At 38.4% G+C, this 21,203-nt stretch overlaps 1 protein-coding gene across 3 annotated transcripts in view; it reads right to left on the bottom strand.

The window, feature by feature from the left end:
* The window catches only part of TBCEL (tubulin folding cofactor E like), a 63,680-nt gene that overhangs the window by 14,942 nt on the left and 27,535 nt on the right, over positions 1–21,203 (bottom strand). The window contains exons 6-8 of one of the 3 annotated variants that reach the window (XM_054587598.1): positions 20,998–21,124; positions 19,389–19,505; positions 19,198–19,221 (exon numbers count right to left, since the gene is read on the bottom strand). In XM_054587598.1, the coding sequence (XP_054443573.1) occupies positions 19,198–19,221; positions 19,389–19,505; positions 20,998–21,124 (268 nt within the window). Of the gene's footprint in view, positions 1–13,559; positions 13,642–19,197; positions 19,222–19,388; positions 19,506–20,997; positions 21,125–21,203 lie in introns of all 3 variants that reach the window. The other 2 variants (XM_054587612.1, XM_054587606.1) reach the window with 2 other exon arrangements.

The raw sequence follows: 21,203 nt of genomic DNA, 5'->3' as shown, positions 1-21,203 counted from the left end.
AGAATGACATGACAAGCCAGTCTGAAAGAAAATATTTACAGAACACATATCTGGAATATATATAGAACTCCCAAAATTCAATAATAAGAAAACAAATAATCCAGTACAAAAATGGGCAAAAGGTTTTAAGTGTCTGCTTCACCAAAAAAGGTATTTAAAAAGCAAATAAGCTCTTGAGAAGGTGCTCAACATCATTAACCACTAAGGAAATTTAAGTTAAAACCACAGTGAGATAGCACTATATATCTATTAGAATGGCTAAAATGAACAGAAACCAATAAAGGAAATACCAAGTGGTGATGAGGATGTGGAATAACAGGAACTTGCACATGTTGCTCGTGGGAAAGCAAAAACGGTGCAGCCACTTTGGAAAACAGCTTGGCAAGTAACTTACAGTTCCCATACAACGCAACCATTCCACTCCTAGTTGTTTTATGCAGAGGAATTAACTTATATTCACACAGAAAGCTGTCCCTGACTGTTTATCCAAGCTTTCTCACAAAGTTGCCAAAAAAACAAAAACAACACAAATGTACTTCAGCTGATGAATGGGTAAAAAACATATCTATAAAAAAGACTTCTACTGAGCAGTAAAAAGAATCTCACTGGTGATACACTCAAGACAAGTGAATCTCAAACACATTATTCTAAGTAAAAGAAAACAGACTCAGCCCTGGCTGGTGTGGCTCAGGAGACTGAGCACTGGCCTGCCAACCAAAGGATCGCTGGTTCGACTTCCAGTCAGGGCACGTGCCTGGGTTGTGGGCCGGGTCCCCAGTATGGGGTGCATGAGAGGCAACCACACATTCCACGTTACTCTGCCTTTCTTTTTCCCTCCCTTCCCCTCCATCTAAAAATAATACATAAAATCTTAAAAAAAAAAAAAGAAGAAGAAGAAGAAGAAACCAGACTCAAAGGTGTCTACATCTTCTTTCAGCAAAGGGTGAAATGGCTAGACAAAAAATCAGCAGGCATAGTGACCTGAACAATAGTATCCAACTTACATATGACACTTCACCCAACAATAGCAGAATACACCTTTTTAAGTTTTTTTGCTGTTCTTTTAATATATATATTTTATTGATTATACTATTAGAGTTGTCCCATTTTTTTCTCCCCTTTATTGCCCTCCACCATGCACCCCCCTCCCACCAGCATTGGCCCCCCGCAATAGTTCATGTCCATAGTTGTACATATAAGTCCTTTGGCTTCTTCATTTCCTATACTATTCTTAACCTCCCCGTCTATTTTGTACCTACCAATTATGCTTCTTATTCCTTGTATCTTTCCCTCATTCTCTCTCCTCTCCCTCCCCTCTGACCTCCATTTCTGTGATTCTGTTCCTGTTATAGTTGTTTGCTTACTTGGTTTATTTGTTTTTTCTTTTTAGGTTCAGTTGTTGATAGTTGTGAGTCGGTTGTCATTTTACTGTCCATAGTTTTTGATCTTCATCTTTTTCTTAGATTAAAGTCCCTTTAACATTTCACATACTAAGGGCTTGGTGATGATGAACTCCTTTAACTTGACCTTATCTGCGCAGCACTTTATCTGCCCTTCCATTCTAAGTGAGAGCTTTGCTGGAGAGAGTAATCTTGGATGTAGGTCCTTGCCTTTTATGACTTTGAATATTCCTTTCCAGCTCCTTCTTGCCTGCAAGGTTTCTTTTGAGAAATCAGCTGATAGTCTTATGGGCACTCCTTTGTAGATAACTGTCTCCTTTTCTCTTGCTGCTTTTAAGATTCTCTCCTTATCTTTAATCTTGGATAATGTAATGTGTCTTGGTGTGTGCTTCCTTGGGTCCAACTTCCTTAGGACACTCTGAGGTTCCTGGGTCTCCTGGAAGTCTCCTGGGTCCCCTATTTCTTTCACCAGACTGGGGAAGTTCTCCTTCGTTATTTTTTCAAATACGTTTTCAATTTCTTGCTCTTCCTCTTCTCCTTCTGGCACCCCTATGATTCGGATTTTGGATCATTTAAAGTTGTCCTGGAGGTTCCTAAGCCTCTCCTTATTTTTTTGAATTGTTTCTTCATTCTGTTCTAGTTGAATGTTTATCTCTTTCTTCCGCTACAAATTGTTGATGAGTCCCGGTTTCCTTCCCTTCACTGTTGGTTCCCTGTATATTTTTATTTCACTTTGTGTAGTCTTCACTTTTTCATCCATTTTGCAACCATACTCAACAAGTTCTGTGATCATCCTGATTACCAGTGTTTTGAACTGTGCATCTGACAGGTTGGCTCTCTCTTAATCGCTTAAGTTCTATTTTTGGAGCTTTGATGTTGTTTCATCTGGGCCAAATGTCTTTGTCTCAGCGCACCTGTAAGGTTGGAAGGGGCGGAGCCTTAGCTATTTGCTAGGGCAAGGCAACCCAGGTTGCTGTGTTGTGATGCTGTATGTGGGGGAGGGGTCCAAGAGGGAACAATGCCACTTGCTCAGCTATTGGCAGGCTTTCAGTCACTCCCCCCACTACCCACAAGCAAATTGGGCCCTTTTTTTGTGCTGAATCCTGGGTGGGTGGGCTTGTATACATTCTAGGACCCTGTAGGTCTCTCCAATGAACTCTCCTGTAAGACAGGGTGTTTCTCCCGCTGCCAGCCCCACAGGTTTTTATCTCCAGAGGTTTTGAGGCTTTTTGAGGCTTTCCCACACTGGAACCCTGATTGTGTGGTCTGTCTCGCTCCCCAGCTCTTCCTCCCATTTTATCTGCACACAAATGTGGGACTACCCAGACCACCGGCTGTCGCCTTGCCCAGCTGGTCCTCCAGCTGCTGCCTTGCTGCGCGACCTCTCCGCCCCGGCTGCCCATCTCTGCCCCTCCTACCAGTCTGAACCAATGTTTCTTCTTTAAGTCCTTGCTGTTGGGCTTCTATACAGTTTGATTTTCTGGCAGTTCTAGTTCTTTTTTGTTTTTAAATTTGTTGTTGCCCTTCTTTTGGTTGTTCGAGAGGGCAATGTGTATCTACCTATGTCTCCATTTTGGCTAGAAGTTCAGATCAGAATACACTTTTTTTTGAAGCACTATGACAAGCCATAAAATAAACTTTAAGAAATGTAAAAGAACTGGTATCACATAGGATACGTTCCTTAACCATAATGGACACAAAGTAAAAATCAGTAACAGAAAAATAACAAAAAACTCCCTAAACACTTGAAAATTACATTTCTAAATAATTCATGGGTTAAACAAGAAGACAAACCAAAAAATAATTTTTTAGAAAACATAGAAATAGAAATAAACATATAACATATCAAAACATGTGAGATGCCAGTAGTACTGAGAGTGAAATTTACAGACTGTAGGTTTATAGGAAAATTCTCAAATTATAATTTATATTCCTATCTCAAAAACTAAAAAAAAAGCAAATCAAGCAAAAGGAAGGAAATAACAAAAATAGCAGCAATCAATATAGTTTGCTTACAGTAAAACAACATTGAACACTATAGTACATTGCAGAAAGAAATTAAGGATGACATAAACAAATGAAAGAAATTCCACATTGATGATTTAGAGCACTTAGTATTATTGAGGTGTCTAAAGTACCCAAGGCAATCAACACATTCAATGTAATCATTATCAAAATCCCAAAGCACTGTTTTGCAGAAACAGAAAAATAAATCATCCTGAAATTTGATATGGAATCTCAAAGAGCCCTGAATAGCCAAGTAACTTTGAAAATGAAGAATAAAGTTAAAGACTCACACATCCTTGACTGAAAACATGTTACAAAGCTACAGTAATCAATAGTGTGGTACCGGCATTAAGACAGACATACCCATAAATGGACCAATAAAATGGAATAGTAAGGCTAGAAATAACACCTCATGTACATGGTCACCCATAAATGTGCCAAGACCCCTCAATATGGAAAGAGCAGTTTCTTCAACAGATGATGCTGAGAAAACTGGAAATCCACATTAAAAATAAATAAATAAATAAATAAATAAATAAAGGCGGACCCTTGTCTTACACCATATAAAAAAAAAATAACCCCAAAAGTATATGATGTTGAACTTGGCAATAATTTCTTGGATATTACACCAAAAGCACAGGCAACAAAAGCACATACAGACAAATGGGACCATGTCAAACTTAAAAACTTTTGTGCATTAAAGGGTACAAAGAAAAGAGCAAAAAGGCAACCTATAGGATGGGAGAATATTTACAAATCATATATCTGAAAAGGGGTTAATACCCAGGATTTATAAAGAAGTTCTACAACTCAACAACAACAACAAACTGATTTAAAAATAAGCAAAGGACTTGAATAGCTATTTCTCCAAAGATGACATATGACCAACAGGCATATAAGATATTCAACATCTAACAAATCAACAAACAAGTGCTGGTGAGGCTGTGGAGAAAAGGGAACCCTAGCACACTGCTGGTGGGAATGCAGACTGGTATGGAAAACAGTATGGAATTTCCTCAAAAACTAAAGATGGAACTGCCTTTTGACCCAGCAATTATGCTGCTGGGAATAAACTCTAAGAATCCCAAAACACCCATTCAAAAGAACTTACGCTCCTCAATGTTCACAGCAGCCCAATTTACAATAGCCAAGTGCTGGAAAAAGCCTAAGTGCCCATGAGTAAATGAGTGGATCAAAACACTGTGGTCCATTTACACAATGGAATATTACGCAGCAGAAAGAAAGAGCTCCTACCCTTCATGACAGCGTGGATGGAACTGGAGAGTGTGATGCTAAGCCAAGTAAGCCAGGTGGTGAAGGAAAAATACCCTATGACCTCACCTGTAAGTGGAACTTAATCAACAGAAAAAATAAATGAACAAAACAGAACCAGAGACTTGGAAATAAACAACAAACTGACAGTGACCAGAGAGGCGGGGGAAGCGGGATTAACAGGGCAAAGAAGGGGCAGGGGCAAACAAAGGGACACCAATAGAGGACGCATGGACACGGACAATGGGTGGGAGGGCTGGCTGTGGGAGTGAGGGGGCAGGGTAGGGGCGAGCACTGGGGAAAAGGCAGGGCTCCTGTAACTGATTAATAAATGGAAGGGAGGGAGGGAGGGAAGGAGGGAGGGAGGGAGGGAGGGAGGGGGGGGAGGGAGGAGCAAAACGAGGTTTCAACATCATTAATTATCAAAGAAAAACAAATCAAACCCACAATGAGACACCACCTCAATACCCATAAAGATGGCTAATATAAAAAAAATCACAAATAACAAGTCTTGGTTAGTGGGAAAAAAATGGAACCCTTTTGCACTTTTGGTGTGATTGTAAAAGGTTGCAACCTCTATGGAAAGCAGTACGGTGCTTCTCTAAAAACTAAAAATATAATTACCATATAATCCAGCAATTCCACTTCTAAGATTCAAAAGAATTGAAAAGCTGGATTTTGAAGACATATCTGTAAACCCATGTTCATAGCAGCTCTATTCATTATATATATATATAATATATTAGCCAACAGTGGAAGCAACCCAAATGTCTATGGATGGATAAATGGATAAACAAAATGTGATATATACACACAATGTAATATTATTTAGCCTTAAAAAGGAAGGAAATCTGTAGTTTGCTACAATATGGATGAACCTTGAGGAAATTAAGTGAAGTAAATCAGAAACAAAAAGATGAGTACTGTGTGATTCCATTTAGGTATATAAGGTATCAAATTCACAGAGACACAAGGAAGAGTGATGGCTGCCAAGAGGTTTCAGGGGGCTGCAGCGGAGTAGATGGTTAAGATACAGAGCTTCAGTTTTGTCCAATGAAAACAGGTCTGGATGGATATGAATGTACTTAACACTTTCTAAACCATGCACTTAAAAATGGTTAAGATGGTATATTTTATGTTATGCATATTTTATCATAATTTAAAACAAATGATTAAGATTGTAAATTGTATGTATGTTTTACTACAATTGATTTTTTAAAAAATTTAAATGATAATAAAAGGAATTAACACCAACTTTACACATTCTTGTCTGGAAAAAAGAAGAGGAGGGAACACTTATCAACTCATTTTATAAAGTCAGTATTATCCTGATACCAAAAGCACATAAAATAGTTAAAAAAAATACTATATACCAATATATCCCATGACCTTAAACACAAAAATCCTAAACAAAATATTAAACTAAATCCAACAATGTATAAAAACAAATACACATCATGATTGAGTGGAAATTATTCTAGGTATGCGAGACTCGTTCAACACTTGAAAATCAGTGAATATAACATCCCTGCCAACAGGCTAAAGAAGAAATATCATAGTAATTGACACAAAAAAGAATTAGGAAAAAAATCATTTATGATAGAAATTCTCAATATGTTAGAAATAGAAGGGAACTACTTCAACTTGATAAGGAGCACCTACAAAAGACAAAACAAACAAACAAACAAAAAACAAACCTATAGTTAAAATTATACTTAGTGGTAAAGGACTGAATGCTTTTCCCTAAGATTAGGAGCAAACCAAGGATGTCCAGTCTTGCCACCTTTTCGTAACATAGTATTTGGAAGTCTGAGCCACTGTTATAGGGCACGAAAACAAAATAAAGTCATAAAGATTGGAAACGCAAAAATACAATCTTTTATGTTTGCAAATGACATGAAATACTTAGGTATAAATCTAACAAAAGATTTACAAGAATTGTATGTTGCAAATTACAGAATGCTGATGGAAGAAATAAAAAATGGCCTAAATAAATACATACTGTGTTCATGCATTGGAAGGTCTGATATAGTAACCAAGTCAATCTTCCCCGAACTGATCTACAGAGCTTTAATAAGATTCCTATCAAAATCCCAGCAAGATTTTTTGTAGACAGAGACAAGCTTAGTCTAAAATTTATATAGAAAGGTAAAGGCCCTAGAATAGCTAAAGTAATTTTGAAAAATAAAGTGGGAAAAATCATTGTATATGATATTAAAACTAATTATATAGTTACAGTAATCAAGACAGTGTGGTAGTGGTGGATCAACACACACACAAATCACAGTAACAGAATAGAAAACCCAGAAATACACCCATACAAACATATTCTCCCAACCCTTAAAATTAAGTTACAAAAGCAGTGTAATGAGGGAAGACAGCTTTTTCAACAAATGGTGCTAGTACAATTGGACAACTATAGGCCAAAAAAATAAACCTCAACCTAAACCTCTCACCTTGCACAAAAATGAACTCAACATCATTTATAAACTTAAACGTACAATATAAAACTATTAAACTTTTAGGAAGAAAACAAGGAAATCTTCAAGATCTTTGGCTGGCAAAGAGTTCTTGACACTAAAAACAATTAATAAAAGGAAAAATGCTAAATTGGACACTCATCAAAATTTAAAATGTTTGCGCTATCAAAGTTCATATAAAAAAAATGAAGAGACAAGCTACACTAACATAAAATATTTGCATATCATGTGTCCAGCAAAGGTCTAGCATTTAGAATATATAGAGAGCTCTCAAACGCAACAGTAAAGAATCAAACGATCAATCCAAAAAAAATGGGCAAAAACTGTAAAAGATATTTCACTGAAGAGGCTTTACAGATGGCAAATACATACATGAAAAGATGTTCAACATCTTTAGCCATCAGAGAAATGAAAATTAAAATCATGAGATGTCATTATCCATCAACCACAATGGCCAAAATATAAAAATAGTGACAATGCCAAATGCTGGTAAGAATGCAGAAAACTCAACCACTTATATATTGCTGGTGGGAATCTAAAATGGTACAGCCGTTCTAGAAAACAGGACGGTAGTTTCTTATAAAACTAAACATGCGATTGCCCACTACTCAGCAATTGCACTCCTGGGCATTTATCCCAGGGAATGAAAATTTATGTTCACACAAAAATCTGTGTAAGAATATTCATTGATTATTTCATTTGTAACACTCAAACACTGGAATCAACCTAGATGTCCTGTAACAAGTGCATGGTTAAACAAATTACATATACCATGGAATACTACTCAGCAATAAAAGATACAAACTAGCGATACATGCAAAAATTTCAATGAGTCGCTAAGGAATTATGCTAAGTAGGGAAAAAAAAAAACCCAATTCTAACAGGTTATATAGTGTATGATTACATTTATGGAACGTTTTTGACAGGGCAAGATTTTAGAAATAACGGTAAGATGTGTGGCTTCTGGGCAACAGGCCTGGCCGTGGGGGAGCCGGCAGGGAGCTGCACGTGGCTCTAAGGGGGCGCCCTGAGAAGCCTGTGGTGCCAGAGCCGTGCAGCACCTTGACCGTGGCGGTGGGTGCGTCAACCTCCTGCAGGAAAGTGTGCAGAACTAAGCAGACACACAAGTGTGTAAAACAACTGTTACTAGAGTTCTGCAAAACTGTACCGTTGGGGAAAACGGGTAAAGGGTAGGCAGGATCTGGCTGTATTATTGCTTACTCCATGTGAATCCTCAATTACCTCAATAAAAGGTAAGGGAAAAACTTACATTTTCAGTGAGGAAAAAAGGTACATTCTATATGATTCCATTTATATGATATTCTGGAAAAGTCAAAACTGTAGGGTCAGAGAACACATCAGTGGCTGCCGAAGGTGGGAGTGAGGGGAAGGGGTGAGGAGCACAGGAGATTTTTTTGGAGAGAATTGTTGTATATTCTGATTGTGTTGGTGGTTACATACTGTAGAGGTTGTCAAAATTCAGAAATGCATATTAAAAGGGTAAAACTTGCTTTATGTCAATTATACCTCAATAAACCCTACTTTTTAGAACAATTTTACTTGTTTTTAATTTTAGAAAGAGGGGAAGTGAGGGAGAGAAGCATCGGCATGAGAGAGAAACACTGACGGGCTGCCTCTCGCACGCGTCCCGACCAGGGTCTGACCCCGCGACCCCAGCATGTGCCCCGACCAGGGGTCAAACCAGCGACATTTTGCCCCATGAAATGATGCTCAACCAGTAAGCCACACCAGAAAGGGCTGCAATAAACCTTACTTTACACAAAGGAGATGACTGAAAATCCCTCACTATGGAGTAATATTGAAGATCTATTGTTATGTAAGAAAGGCAAGGTGCATATTTTTTGGTGACTGTGTATAAAATTTATACACTGAATAGCAATGGAAACTATAAGAGGAAACTTGTGTCAGTAGTTCCTTTGGGACCGAGTACCCAAGTAGCTGCTAAGGATAAAAGTGAGAAGACTTAGTGTTTGGTCTATACCCTTTCAAAATTTTTAATCAGGTTCCATGTGGAAGAATTATCTAATCCAAATGAGAATTAAATAGAATAAAATCACTTAAAAACTTGAAATCTACCTCCAAAATCATAAGAATATTATGGCTGACTATAAAATTTTAAACTTAAAAGAACGAGTTAATTTAAAATAAAAAATAAAAAATTACCAACCTTGTTTATTTTATAAAGCTAATATAACCTTTATAACAAAAACAGAAAACAGTAAAAAGGAAAGTTACAGACCAATTTTAAATACAAAAATAGATAGAAACATTCCCCAAAATTGTAAAATTAAATCCTGCAGTGTTGAAAAGAATACAATATTTTACAATTAAGTCAAATATTCCAGAATATAAATAATTCAATATCTGAAAATGTATCATTAACATTTACATGAACATAACAAAACAACATGATTATCTGAATACACAAAGAACATTTTATTAAAAATCAATATTCATAATAAAAGAACACTGTTAGATACTCAGAGATACTACTTTACCTTGATGAAGGGCACCTATCAAAAACCTACAGTATAAGTTGTATTTCATATCTAAATATTTCACACTGAAACTTTGAAAGTAGTCCCTTTAAAGTGAGAAACAAGATAAAGAGGTCTTCTTCTACTGTTTATTTGTACTATTAAACTGGAGAAGTTCCTACCCAAGACACAGAAAAGAGAAAGATAAAAATTATTTGCGGATATGACTGTCTACATGGATCTGAAAGAAAAGATTAACTATTCTATATATTAGCAAAAGTAATAAATACATGATCAACACACAAAAATACATAGCATGCCTATTAGAAAATAATGAAAAAATAATTGCATTTAAAATAACAACCAAATGTAGAAGATGCCTAGAAATAAATTTAACAAAGATGAGCAAGGCCTTTGTGAGACAATTAGAAACATTGCTAAAGGACAACAAAAGAGTCTCTGAATTAAATGGAAAGATATCCTATGTTCACAGATAAGACGACATAATAGCATCAAGATGTCAATTCTCCCAAATTAGCCAGTGAATTCAATGCAATCAGAATCTAAGTTACAGTAGGATTTTTGTGGAACTTGATAAGCCAATCTCAAAATTCATAGAAAAAAATGGCTTATAATAACGAAGGTATTCTGAAAGCAACAATTACAGGGGGAAAGTTACTCTGCTAGTGAATTCACATTAGTATTTTGCAATTTTGTAATGGCATTGAAATGGACAAATATACCCATAGAACAGAACAGAGTCCTGAAACAGGGCCATGAATGCATATAAAAAACAAGATATGTGACAGAGATGGCACTACAGATCTTTAGTGAATACCAATTATTAATATGGGGGTGGGGGGCAGGGAGGTGCAAAGCCTTAGGTCTCTATTCGACACTACACATAAAAATAGAGTCCAGGTAGGTCAAAGGCATAAATGTGAAAATACTTCAAGAAAAAAAACTCAGGAGATGATCTTAAGTGATCTTCAGAAAGGAAAATATTTCTTTAAAAGATGAAATAAGAACAAACCATAGAGAATTGATACATTTGATATTAAATTTTTTAAACTTTTCAAAAAGATACAAAGTGAAAAGGCCAGACTGAGAGAAGAAATCCTAATGCACATTGACAAAAAATTATAAAATCCTACTTTCTATTTTAATGGATATATAAAATATAGTAAGTAGACATCAAATTTTTGCCAGTGGTTACTTCTTAGAGTAAGGAACAGTCTGAGAATAGAGGTAAAAAGATACTCCAATCTTATCTGTAACATTATTTCTTTTAATTAAAAAATATTAACAATGATCAGTTCTGAATAGTGTGAACATGAATATTTGTTTTATTCTTCTCAGTATTTTTCAGAATTTTTTTTAATTCTAAAAAGCCAACAAAACAAAAAAGATAAAACTGGCCCCCTGCCCTTGGCAAAACAAAAGTTCAGACACTAAAGATAATACCCCTCAAGGCCATGATTTGGGAGGGCTGGTTCTTACTCTTTCTTTCTTTTGCAGGTATATTCAAATTCTCATATATAATTCCAATCAAGATTAGGAAGGTAGACTATCTTCTGCTGGGCTGGGAAAGTGGCAAGAAGTCAAAAGAAAGCCCCAGGTAATTGGAATGACAAAGGCTGCAAGCACCAGAGGAAGCTAACGTTTCAGAGGCTCTCCAGGCTGAGTCCGGGAGAAAGCCCCCTTTGTCCCCTGCGGGCCGGGCTGAATGCTAGCGGGGCTGTGTCAGGGCCCTTGTCCGGGGATGATGGAGCCTGGCAGTATGGAGAAGCCCAGGAGACCCGTGTCCTACGGAGGAATGTTTCTTCACAACAGCAGGTCCTCTGTCTGCAAGGAATATGAGGTAACGGACGAACACAGCATGCTAGGATTTCTCCAGCATCCGAGACAAAGTGAGCCTTCACTGAGGTGGTGTCCAAATACCCGCGGCTGCCCTGCTCTCACAATAGCAGGAAGATAACAATCAGCTCTATTTAGAAAAGCCATCAGTCTGGAGCAGGGAAAAAACACCCTCCATATTTTAAAAAGCATACCATTAATGGCTACGAAAAGCATCTGAGGAATGCCTGCTATAATCCTTGACACCCTAATGAAGAATGTCCCAGTGCAGTTTAGGGATTCCTTGGGGCAGACCGCACGTAAAGCACCAAAAGAGAGGAAAAGCAAGAAAGCCTGTAAGAACACCTATTGCTGGCTTTGCCATTCTGTCTCTGGCAACAGAATTTCCTCCTATCAAATAACTGTTCACAGGAGTTATTCCTCTTATAATTCCTCTTTATGTAAAACAAAATTTTCAAGACTGAAAAAAGTGACACCCCAAATCAATGAATTTACTTTCCCCTATCCTTGAAAACAAAAACAAACCATTGAATCTCAAGAGATACACGATACTTTGCTTTCTAAAAGAAATCTCTCTTTTTAAAACTATGTGTATTAGTTAAGTACAAATAAGCAATTTAAATTCTAACTCTCAGAGGAAATTAAGAAATAAAGCAAACACAAAAGGAAAAATATAGGCAATGTGGACAGACATCTGATAAAGGGCAAGGCAAAAATAATAAACATGTATACTTTAACACGTAAGATTCATAAACATGGAAATTTCTTCCTCTCTTAACAGTATTTTTATATCCTACAGGAAATCAGGGCTATAAATACCAGAAAAAAAGCAGGTATGGTAGTGGATGTATGTCAGCTTTGGCTGACCAGCATCTGAATGCTCTTCCGATTTAAGGGAAACTCAAGAGATATGAGGCAGGAAAACACTTCCCACTACAGAAGCTCAACAGGGGTAGATATTCTCTTTCTCCATTCCCTGAAAGCTAGAACATAGTATGTGGACAAAAACCTGTCTGGTGCAGTTGGAGTTTTACATCTTGAGATGCAATGTAAACTTGAGATGCCGTAAGACTTAACGATATTACTCATGGCAGATAAATAAGAGTCGAGAATTCAAAGGCATGACTGCCATGCCTGTGGAGCTTGCTGATGACCGCCCAGTGGCTGGTATGAGCAGCATACTGTGTGCTTAGTAAGACACAGAAATCTTGGCTGTGCCTTGCTTCTTATGAGTCCTACCCAAGTCTAATTCTCCAATCTTCTTGTCAACCCTGTGACCTAAATCCCTACCTGACTTAGGAGGCCAGAGTTTATTTTGGTTGAGTGCATGAAGAAATCAGTATCTCAGGTAATGAAAGGCAGTTTGGGACTGTTCTCTGGCCTAGCGAGGGCAAGTGAACAGCACAGCATGCTCCTGGAAGGGATTCTGTGAGATTTTGACATGAAGAAGTGAAATGACTATCATTTGCAGTGACATGGAATGCTTTAGGTAACAGAGGGAGGGCTGCCAAGAATTAAACAGTATAGGGGCACAAGAATTCACGACTAGGAGGTGGAACATCTGCTTTTCTAAGGGCACAAGTTAGCTTCAATAAAGAGAATATGAAGGTCAAACCCCTAAATTAGACTCAAGGAACAGATGGAAACCCAGGTACTTTTAAGAAGAGGATGTTCCTCTCCTGCAGCAACAAAGCTGAGGTAGCTCTAAAAGCCCATGTGCAAAGTTTGGTGTTCCAGGTTGTTGAATTATAGGTGAGTAAATCTGTAAATCTGCATCCCTACTGGGACTATTCTGTGATAATTAGAGCATTAATTACAGAGAGGGTTGGGGGAGAGGAGAAAGAGAGAATATGAATGAGAATAAACTGCAATATTAAAAAGAAATTACCACTGAATTGGGATGGAAGTGTGTGGAAGGACTTGGAGGTATCCTGAATCCTTAATTCTCATTTAGATCCCCCGCCCCACCCCTTGCTAGCTGGGTCTAATGAAACTTTCTCTCTTGCTTGAAAAGGCAGTAGAATCCCTTTGGCTGAGGGAATTACCTTGCAAGAGTAAACTAATCCCCTCTTTGCCTCATCCTTCCACTGTATACTCTGCTCCACTCCCATCAGACCACAGCATGCTCTGTAGGTATAATTTAAAAAAAGAAAAAGAAAAAAAAAAAAGGAATTTCAAGACTTTGGTCATTTATATTAACAAAAATATAGAAAATGTGTATAGTAATAGATTCAGAGTATGTTGAACGAAGGAAAAGCAATTTTAGATCTAGTTGATTTTGTTGATATAGATACATTAACAGCAACTCTGAATTCAAAAAGCTAGTTTCAGTGGTTTAGAACCATTTAGAGTAGTTCTAAATTTTTGTCTAGTTGGCTGATTAGAAATTGGACTCAATGGTGGTCTATTCTAAAGAAAGTTGAGATGTCACAAATTCTTTGGGATAATGTGAAAGAAGGAATTCAAAAATTACAGTACACGGGAATAATGAAAATTATTGTAACCCTTATTAACCCTTCACTCGTTTTCCATCTACAAGCACTAAGAGGACCCAGACGACACTTCATTCTCCCTTGAAAAATACATTAGTGAGTAAGGCACCTGTATCTTTGAAAAATGTATTATTGGCCAGAGAGGCTGCTAGAACACATTGAGATCAGGCCGCCCATTTCAATTTCAAGAAGGAAGAGAAACACCAAACTGTGGTATCTAACCACTAGTGAGTGAGAAAGTAGGCACAGCTACATCAATAGGCAGCAAGGCCACAGCAAGGCCCTATGTCTTTTGATTGGAGCACTTAATCCATTTATATTGAAAGTGATTATTGATATGTACTCATGTATTGTCATTTTATTCTTTATAATTATGTTCTTTTCATTTAAAAAAATTCCTTTTTGCTTCTTAAATAACTCCCTTTAACATTTCTTGCAATATTATTTGGGTGCTAATGAACTGCTTTAGCTTTTTCTTGTCTGGAAAGCTCTTCATTTCCCCTTCAATTTTAAATGAAAGCTTTGCTCTGTAGAGTAGTCTTGGTTGTAATTCCTTGCTTTTAATCACTTTGAATATTTCATGCCACTCCCTTCTGGCCTGAAATGCTTCTGTTGAGAAACCAGCTGACAGTCTTATGGGGAGTCCACTGTATATAACTGTCATACTCATGCTGCTTTTGTTATCCTCCTTTTGGCTTTATCCTTTGCCACTTTAATTATGATGTGTCTTGGTGTGGTCCTCTTTGGGTTCATCTTTTGTGGGACTCTGTGCTTCCTGGATTGTGTATCTTTTTCCTTTACCAGGTTAGAGAAGTTTTTAGTCACTATTTCTTCAAATTAGTTCTTGGTGTCATGCTCTCTCTCTTTTCCATCTGGTAACGCTATGATATGGATGTTGTTAATGCTTCACGTTGTCCCAGAGGTCCCCCCTCATTTTTCTTTTTTGCTTCTTCAACTGGGTGTTTTCTGCTGCCTTGTCTTCCAAATTGCTGATTCAATCCTCTACGTGATCTAATCTGATGTTGATGCCTTCTAGTGTATCCTTCATTTTGGATATTGTGTTCTTTTTTATGGTTTCTATGTCCTTTTATGTTTATGATCTCTTTAAGTTCTCTTAGTTCATCCACTCTTCCCAAAGTTCCTTGAGGATCCTTTTAACCACTGTTTTGAATCTGGGAGATTGCTTGCTTCCATTTCATTTAGTCTTCTGGGGATTTCTCCTATTCTTTCATTTGGGACGTGTTTTTTCCCTCCCCATTTTGGCTGCCTCTTTGTGTTTCTTTCTGTGTATTATCTCCCAGTCATGGAAGGGTAGACTTAATGTAGTAAGCATCCTGTGGGGCTCAATGGTGCCATCTCCCTGATCACTTGAGTTAGGTGCTCCAGGAATGTTCCTTGGGTGGGTTATATAAGCCCTCCTTTTGTAGTTGAGTCTTGATTGCTGTTGGCCCATCCTGTCCATGGGTGGGGTTGACTCTCAGGTGGGCTGTGAGGATTGACCTCAACCACAGTGTACAAGTTGCTATGTGAGAGCTGATCCCATTAAGTGGAATTCACCCCATCAGGGTTTGGTGCCTGCTCAGATCTCCCTTTTGGTATTCAGCTTGAGAAGCTAATTGGGTTGTGCTCTGTTGTCTCGAGGTAGCCACTGGGTGTGTTAGTTCTGGGATCTCTTGGAAAGCACTCTGGTGCACGTCAATGTCAGACACTGCCTGTGACCTGTTTGGAGCTACGAATCCAGTCTGTGGCTGCCTCCACTGGGCCTAGGGCACATGGGAGCAGCCAAGATCCATACCAATTTTGGCCTCCATCAGTACCAAGGCTGGGGGCAGGTCAGCAAAAGGCCCAAGGTACCCAGAGATAGACCTCCACCAATGGGCTATCTGTTAGGCTTAGTCACTGAAGGAGCCACAGGCAATATGCAAGTTATGTGAGGCACGTCCTCAGTGAACTACCAGGTAAGGAATGAGTAATGTTCACCAGGTTGATATAGATTCAGTCAACAGTACTGCATCTGAGTCCACTCAGCAAAAGTTCCCAGGTACATTAAGGCCAGTTGTCACCAGCCTGAAGCCTCTGAACCTTTGTGGTCTCAGGGAATTTTCAGGGTAAGGCCAGTGGAGTTGATCAAACTAAAACAGATTAAGATTTGGCTCTATGGAGTAAGGGCTCTACACAGGAATGGTAGTGCCAGTTGGGGTGTGGGCACTGAGTAGGTGGGGAAATGAACCTCCTCGAGAGCCTTCCAAGAAAGCCTGCACCACAGGCCTAGGCTGGCCACAGCCAGCAAACTCCTCTACAGGTTGTAAGCTTGGCAGGGCAGGAGCCACAGGTGGTTGGGAGGGTGGGGCTATTGTATCCACCCAGACTGAGCATATGGAGGGGAAAGCTCTTGACCCAGGAAAGAAGGCATCTGTGGGCTGTATGGAAGCGGGACTCAGTATTGGGATAATGGCCACTATCTCTTATAGTCCCCTCCTCGAAGCCACACAACCAAATCTCTCCCTGTATGACTCCATCTACTCTGAGCTGTCTTCCCTCTGCTGGAGCTCAGGGCAAGCGGCCATGAATATTTTTTGGTCTGGACCCTTTTAGAGGGTGACTGGGTTCCTAGAAGACTCCCATCTCACCCGGGCAGACAAAATTCCCATTGACTTTCATAGCCAGATGTTACGTGGATGCCCCTCCCCAGCACCAGTTTTCCTGGCTGGAAAGCGTGACGTGGAGCTGAGACCTGCCACTCCTCAGGGGGACCTTTGTGGATGAGACAGCCCTCCCAATTCTCAACCATAGCATGTGGGGGCTCCGCCCTTCCCTCCCAGTCTCAATGTGGCTTCTTCTGTAAATCCTTGGTTATGAGACTTCTGTTCAGCTAGTCTTCAGTCATTATTCAAGCTGATTGTTCTGTTTCAGTTGTAATTCCAGTCTGGTCCTGAGAGGAGGTGAGGGTACCTCCCACCTACTCTGACACCATTTTGGATCTCCAGAGTGGTTAATTAAAACTGCTTGACTGCATGTATCTTTTGTAGTAGTTAATCAATCAGAGTGCTTAGGATTAGAATAAATGGGTAATCTTTCAGGGACAGTGAAATGCCTTGTACAAGGACTACATGAAAGCAGGTAAGAATAATTTTTAAAAATATAACTGGGGGGGAAAAGATGTATGTATAGATGTTGAGTAGTCAAGAGTGCCAGACCATAGTAGATGTTCTTTTTGTTGAATTGTTTCTGTTTGGGGAAAAGTCCTAAGACTATCTCACTGCAGAAGCTAAAGTGAATTAGATAATCTCTCTCCTCATCTCTTGGGAAACAGAGTATGAGCACATGCCTTAAATATAGCCAACCATTTGGTCAGATGTATATTTTTGACCCTTAAAGAGTGAAGCAAAGATCAAGGAGAGATTATTTTCAGGACTTATAGGTGAATCAAAATCCATGACACAGCTGCAAGTGTTCAGTAGTAAAGTCCAGCATTGTAGTGTTTAGATGTGACAGTGCCAGCAGAGACATAGGAAACACATAGGAAACCTTGGCTATCCTTGCCTCCCTCAGTTCCTATCTAAGCCTTGTCTTTCAGCCTGCCTAACAATCCTTTCAATTTCTCAGTGTCCTTCCAATAAATTCTTTCTCTAGTTGAAGATGATTCCTATGACCTTTTTTCAAGAACAGCGACTAGTACAGAGACATAAATGCCTCTTGGGACACTTAACGCCATCAGAATCAGAGAACAATTTACAGTGCGCGCGCGCACGCACACACACACACACTTCTTGCAGCAGACTGGCAGTTAAGCAAACTATAATGGTAGGCTCTGGCTCAAAGCTAGAATATTTACTTCTCTCATTAATGTTAGTTTGAATCAAATGAAGCTATAAATATTAGACCATTCTTTACCTAAAAAAATTTCATGCAGTTTATCCTAGTATTTCTGGGTTGTGTTAAAAGACATGGTAATATCTACTTCTATGTGGCTATTCTTAGCTAATTTTAAAAGGTTACCTCTACTTTCTCATTTTCATTGAATTTATTGGAGTGACACTGGTTAACAAAATTTTACAGGTTTCAGGTGCACAATCCCACAACACATCATCCGTATAATGCATTGTGTGTTCCTCACCCTAAGTCTTCATCTACCAGATTTATCCCTCTATACCCTCCTCCTCCTCCTCTCACACCCTGTCCCTGGCAGTCACCACACTGTTGTCCTTGCCCATGAGTTTTTTGTCCTCTTTTTTTTTTCCTCAATCCCTGCCCCCACTCCCGACAGCTGTCAGCCTGCTCTCTATCTATGTGTCTGTCTCAATTTTGCTTGATAGTTCAGTTGTATTAAAAAGCATGGTAATCTCTATTTCTCTCTACCTGGCTATTCTTAGCTCATTTTAAAAGGTTACCTTTTAAATCCTTACTTAATTTGTCTAATAGTTTTAAAATGCTTAGGCTTTAAAATTCTACTGGACCCTAAAAATACCACAAAATCTTTTTATACAGCACTGGTTGAACCTTATAGAATGCTGACCCCCATGAAGTCAATAAATAATAGAGAACGTTGGGGGGAAATGAATATGTTTAGTAAGAATGAATTAGAATCACAGAAATTTGTAACCAGAAGGACCAAGTGATTTGACACATTCAATCTTAACCTGTATCCTGTTTGTCTGAAACTCCTTATGTTAAATGGGACCTCATATTATTCTTAAAGTTGTTTTGGAAAATACATAAGTATTTGGGTGACTGAGCATAGTTACCAGTACTAGAAACCTGTTATGGGAATTTTTTTTTTCTTTTATATTTACCTGTATCACACCCGTCACATTTCATTTTATATTTAGACAGTATTAAAGATAGTTCCTCACCAAACAATATATATTAACCCTTAACAATATATAATTTACTCTTCTTATACTTAAGGGTAATTAGTAACTTAGCCCTCAGCATTTCTCTTCGTACTCAACCATACTAAATTCCTTTTATATTTTCTGGAGTCTGTTTTCCAGTCCTTTTTGCATATTCTCTAAACCTAGCATACATTTGCAAAAGCTTCCAAATTGCAGAATATCCTAAATGCAGATGCAATGTGAAAAAAAGAGACCAATTTGAAGCACAGGGAAGTTATCCCCCTGGAGAAGAGGATGAAAAGGGATCAAAGACGTGAAGATGGAGTGGGAACTACTGGAAGCAGTGAAATACTTACCCAGTGCAAGGCAGAAGAAATACGCTGTGAAAATGAGATAAAATTGGTTTGTTTTTGCGTATCTTTATTTCTTAACCTATATCCAATAAGAGGGTGCACTAACAAATTATTACATTTTGCTCTACGAAAATAGCTTTTAAATTGCCTGAATATTCGCTTAAGTGTTGTTAAACTAGTGAAGTATTTTTTACCTGCATGGTACTTCTTCCTGTGGAACATCCACATAGTAACGAATAAAAAATCTCTCAGAATCTTCTCGCTCACTGTCGGTAACAACACTGCCATTAAGTTTGGAAACTGATGGCAATCTGTAAGTAGAAACCAAAATAAGGACATTTTAGGATATTAAAAATATTTAGTTTTGAAGTAAAATTATGGGTTTGAAGCCTAGTCTTATTCTCTTGAAAGGACACATTTCATGCACCTCTGCTTGTATATAACTACTGAGAACTAAAGTGGTATAAAACAAAGGGACCAAAAATATTTAGTTTCACTTTTATCTGAGACACCGACCTTTCATCATCATAACTCATTTTTCAGTGTCCAACTTAGACATAATGAAAGCTACATATGTAATTTTAAATTTTCTAGCAGCCATATTAAAAAAAAAGGATATAATTAATTTTAATATTTTATTTAACCTAATAGATATAGGATATAATCATTTCAGCCTGTAATCAATACTAAAAAATAGCCAATGAGATACTTTACATTTTCTTTTTCATATGAAGTGTTTGAAAGCCAATGCACAGTTTATACACAGAGCGCATTTCCACTCAGACCAGCCATGCGTCAGGGACCCCAGCACACAGGGCCAAGGGCGCCGCACGGCACAGCATAAGGCTATGGAGGGGTCAGTATAATTGGCTTATATGTTTCAGGCATTAATTCATTATATTTACAAAAGAACTATGTAAAAAAGAAAATACAAGACCTACTGCAAGACTTCTGCAAGATGTCTAAGACGAAGACATCTTCTTCTTAGAAGAAAAATATGCTGAAACTTATTTCTTCGGTGAGATATTAATGTGTGTGCCAACAACTGGAAAGCAGTAAAGATCTGCTAGGTGTTAGTCGGTCAGAAAGATCAACAACACCCTGTTTAAATGACCACTCTTCTTTCGAGAGCCTTAAAGCCTATTGTTCCCCTTTCAAACCTACTGTGTATAGGACAGAAAGAAGACAGGTCAAAGTTCCTCCATGGCCCTTTACATGTTAGCTGAACATCACTACCCCTGAAGGCACACGTGAACACGAACTCCCCGGGCCACCGCAGTAGTCTGCGGGAGTCTGAGGCAGGAAGGCATGGCAGCCAAAGGAGGAGGGTTACAATGTAGTAGTCACATCTGTGCTGATCTACATAATAATAAGAAAATACAAATGCTGCTCTCTTAAGTTTTACATTAATGAAACAACCCTATTTTTAGGTATTTACATTTTAAATAACCACTGTGTTAATGAAAATAAGGACAACTGATTTCCTATTGTACCTAAAACATTTCCTATTATGACCTAAAACAGAACTTCGATTATTATAAGTATCAAAAAGTATAAAATAAAATAGATTTTGAGGGAATTTTGCAGTGGTCTGGGCAGGCCAACTGCATTTCACATTTCCCTCATCACACTGTATCCCTTCCTGTCTAGTACGTCGAGCTATAAAAGCAGCTCCTTCGAGCACAGTCTGTCCATGAGTCAGAACGATTTATAACACACGCCCTCCTAAGCCGCGTGTCATTCCTTTAATGAGACAACCAGGCCCCCAAGGGGGAGGGGAGCAGAATCATCAGGACGACAGACCTGGCTATCACCAACTTCCTTCGCTCCTCCGTGGTGTATGGCTGCAGAAGAGGAATTCCTAACAATCTCACTTCTTCAAGTTTGGGGAATGAATTTAGTTTGTCAATGTCTTCCCAGGACTGCAAACCTAATTTGAGAAATACATTGTTTAAATAAATCCAAAAAAGGACACAAATAAGAAGATAAACATAGCAAAAAAAAATTAC

Source organism: Pteronotus mesoamericanus, unplaced genomic scaffold, assembly GCF_021234165.1.
Source record: "Pteronotus mesoamericanus isolate MK-2021 breed Mesoamerican mustached bat unplaced genomic scaffold, CSHL_Meso_final contig_123, whole genome shotgun sequence".
NCBI lineage: Eukaryota > Metazoa > Chordata > Mammalia > Chiroptera > Mormoopidae > Pteronotus > Pteronotus mesoamericanus.
This window is presented reverse-complemented; position numbering and strand designations above follow the sequence as displayed.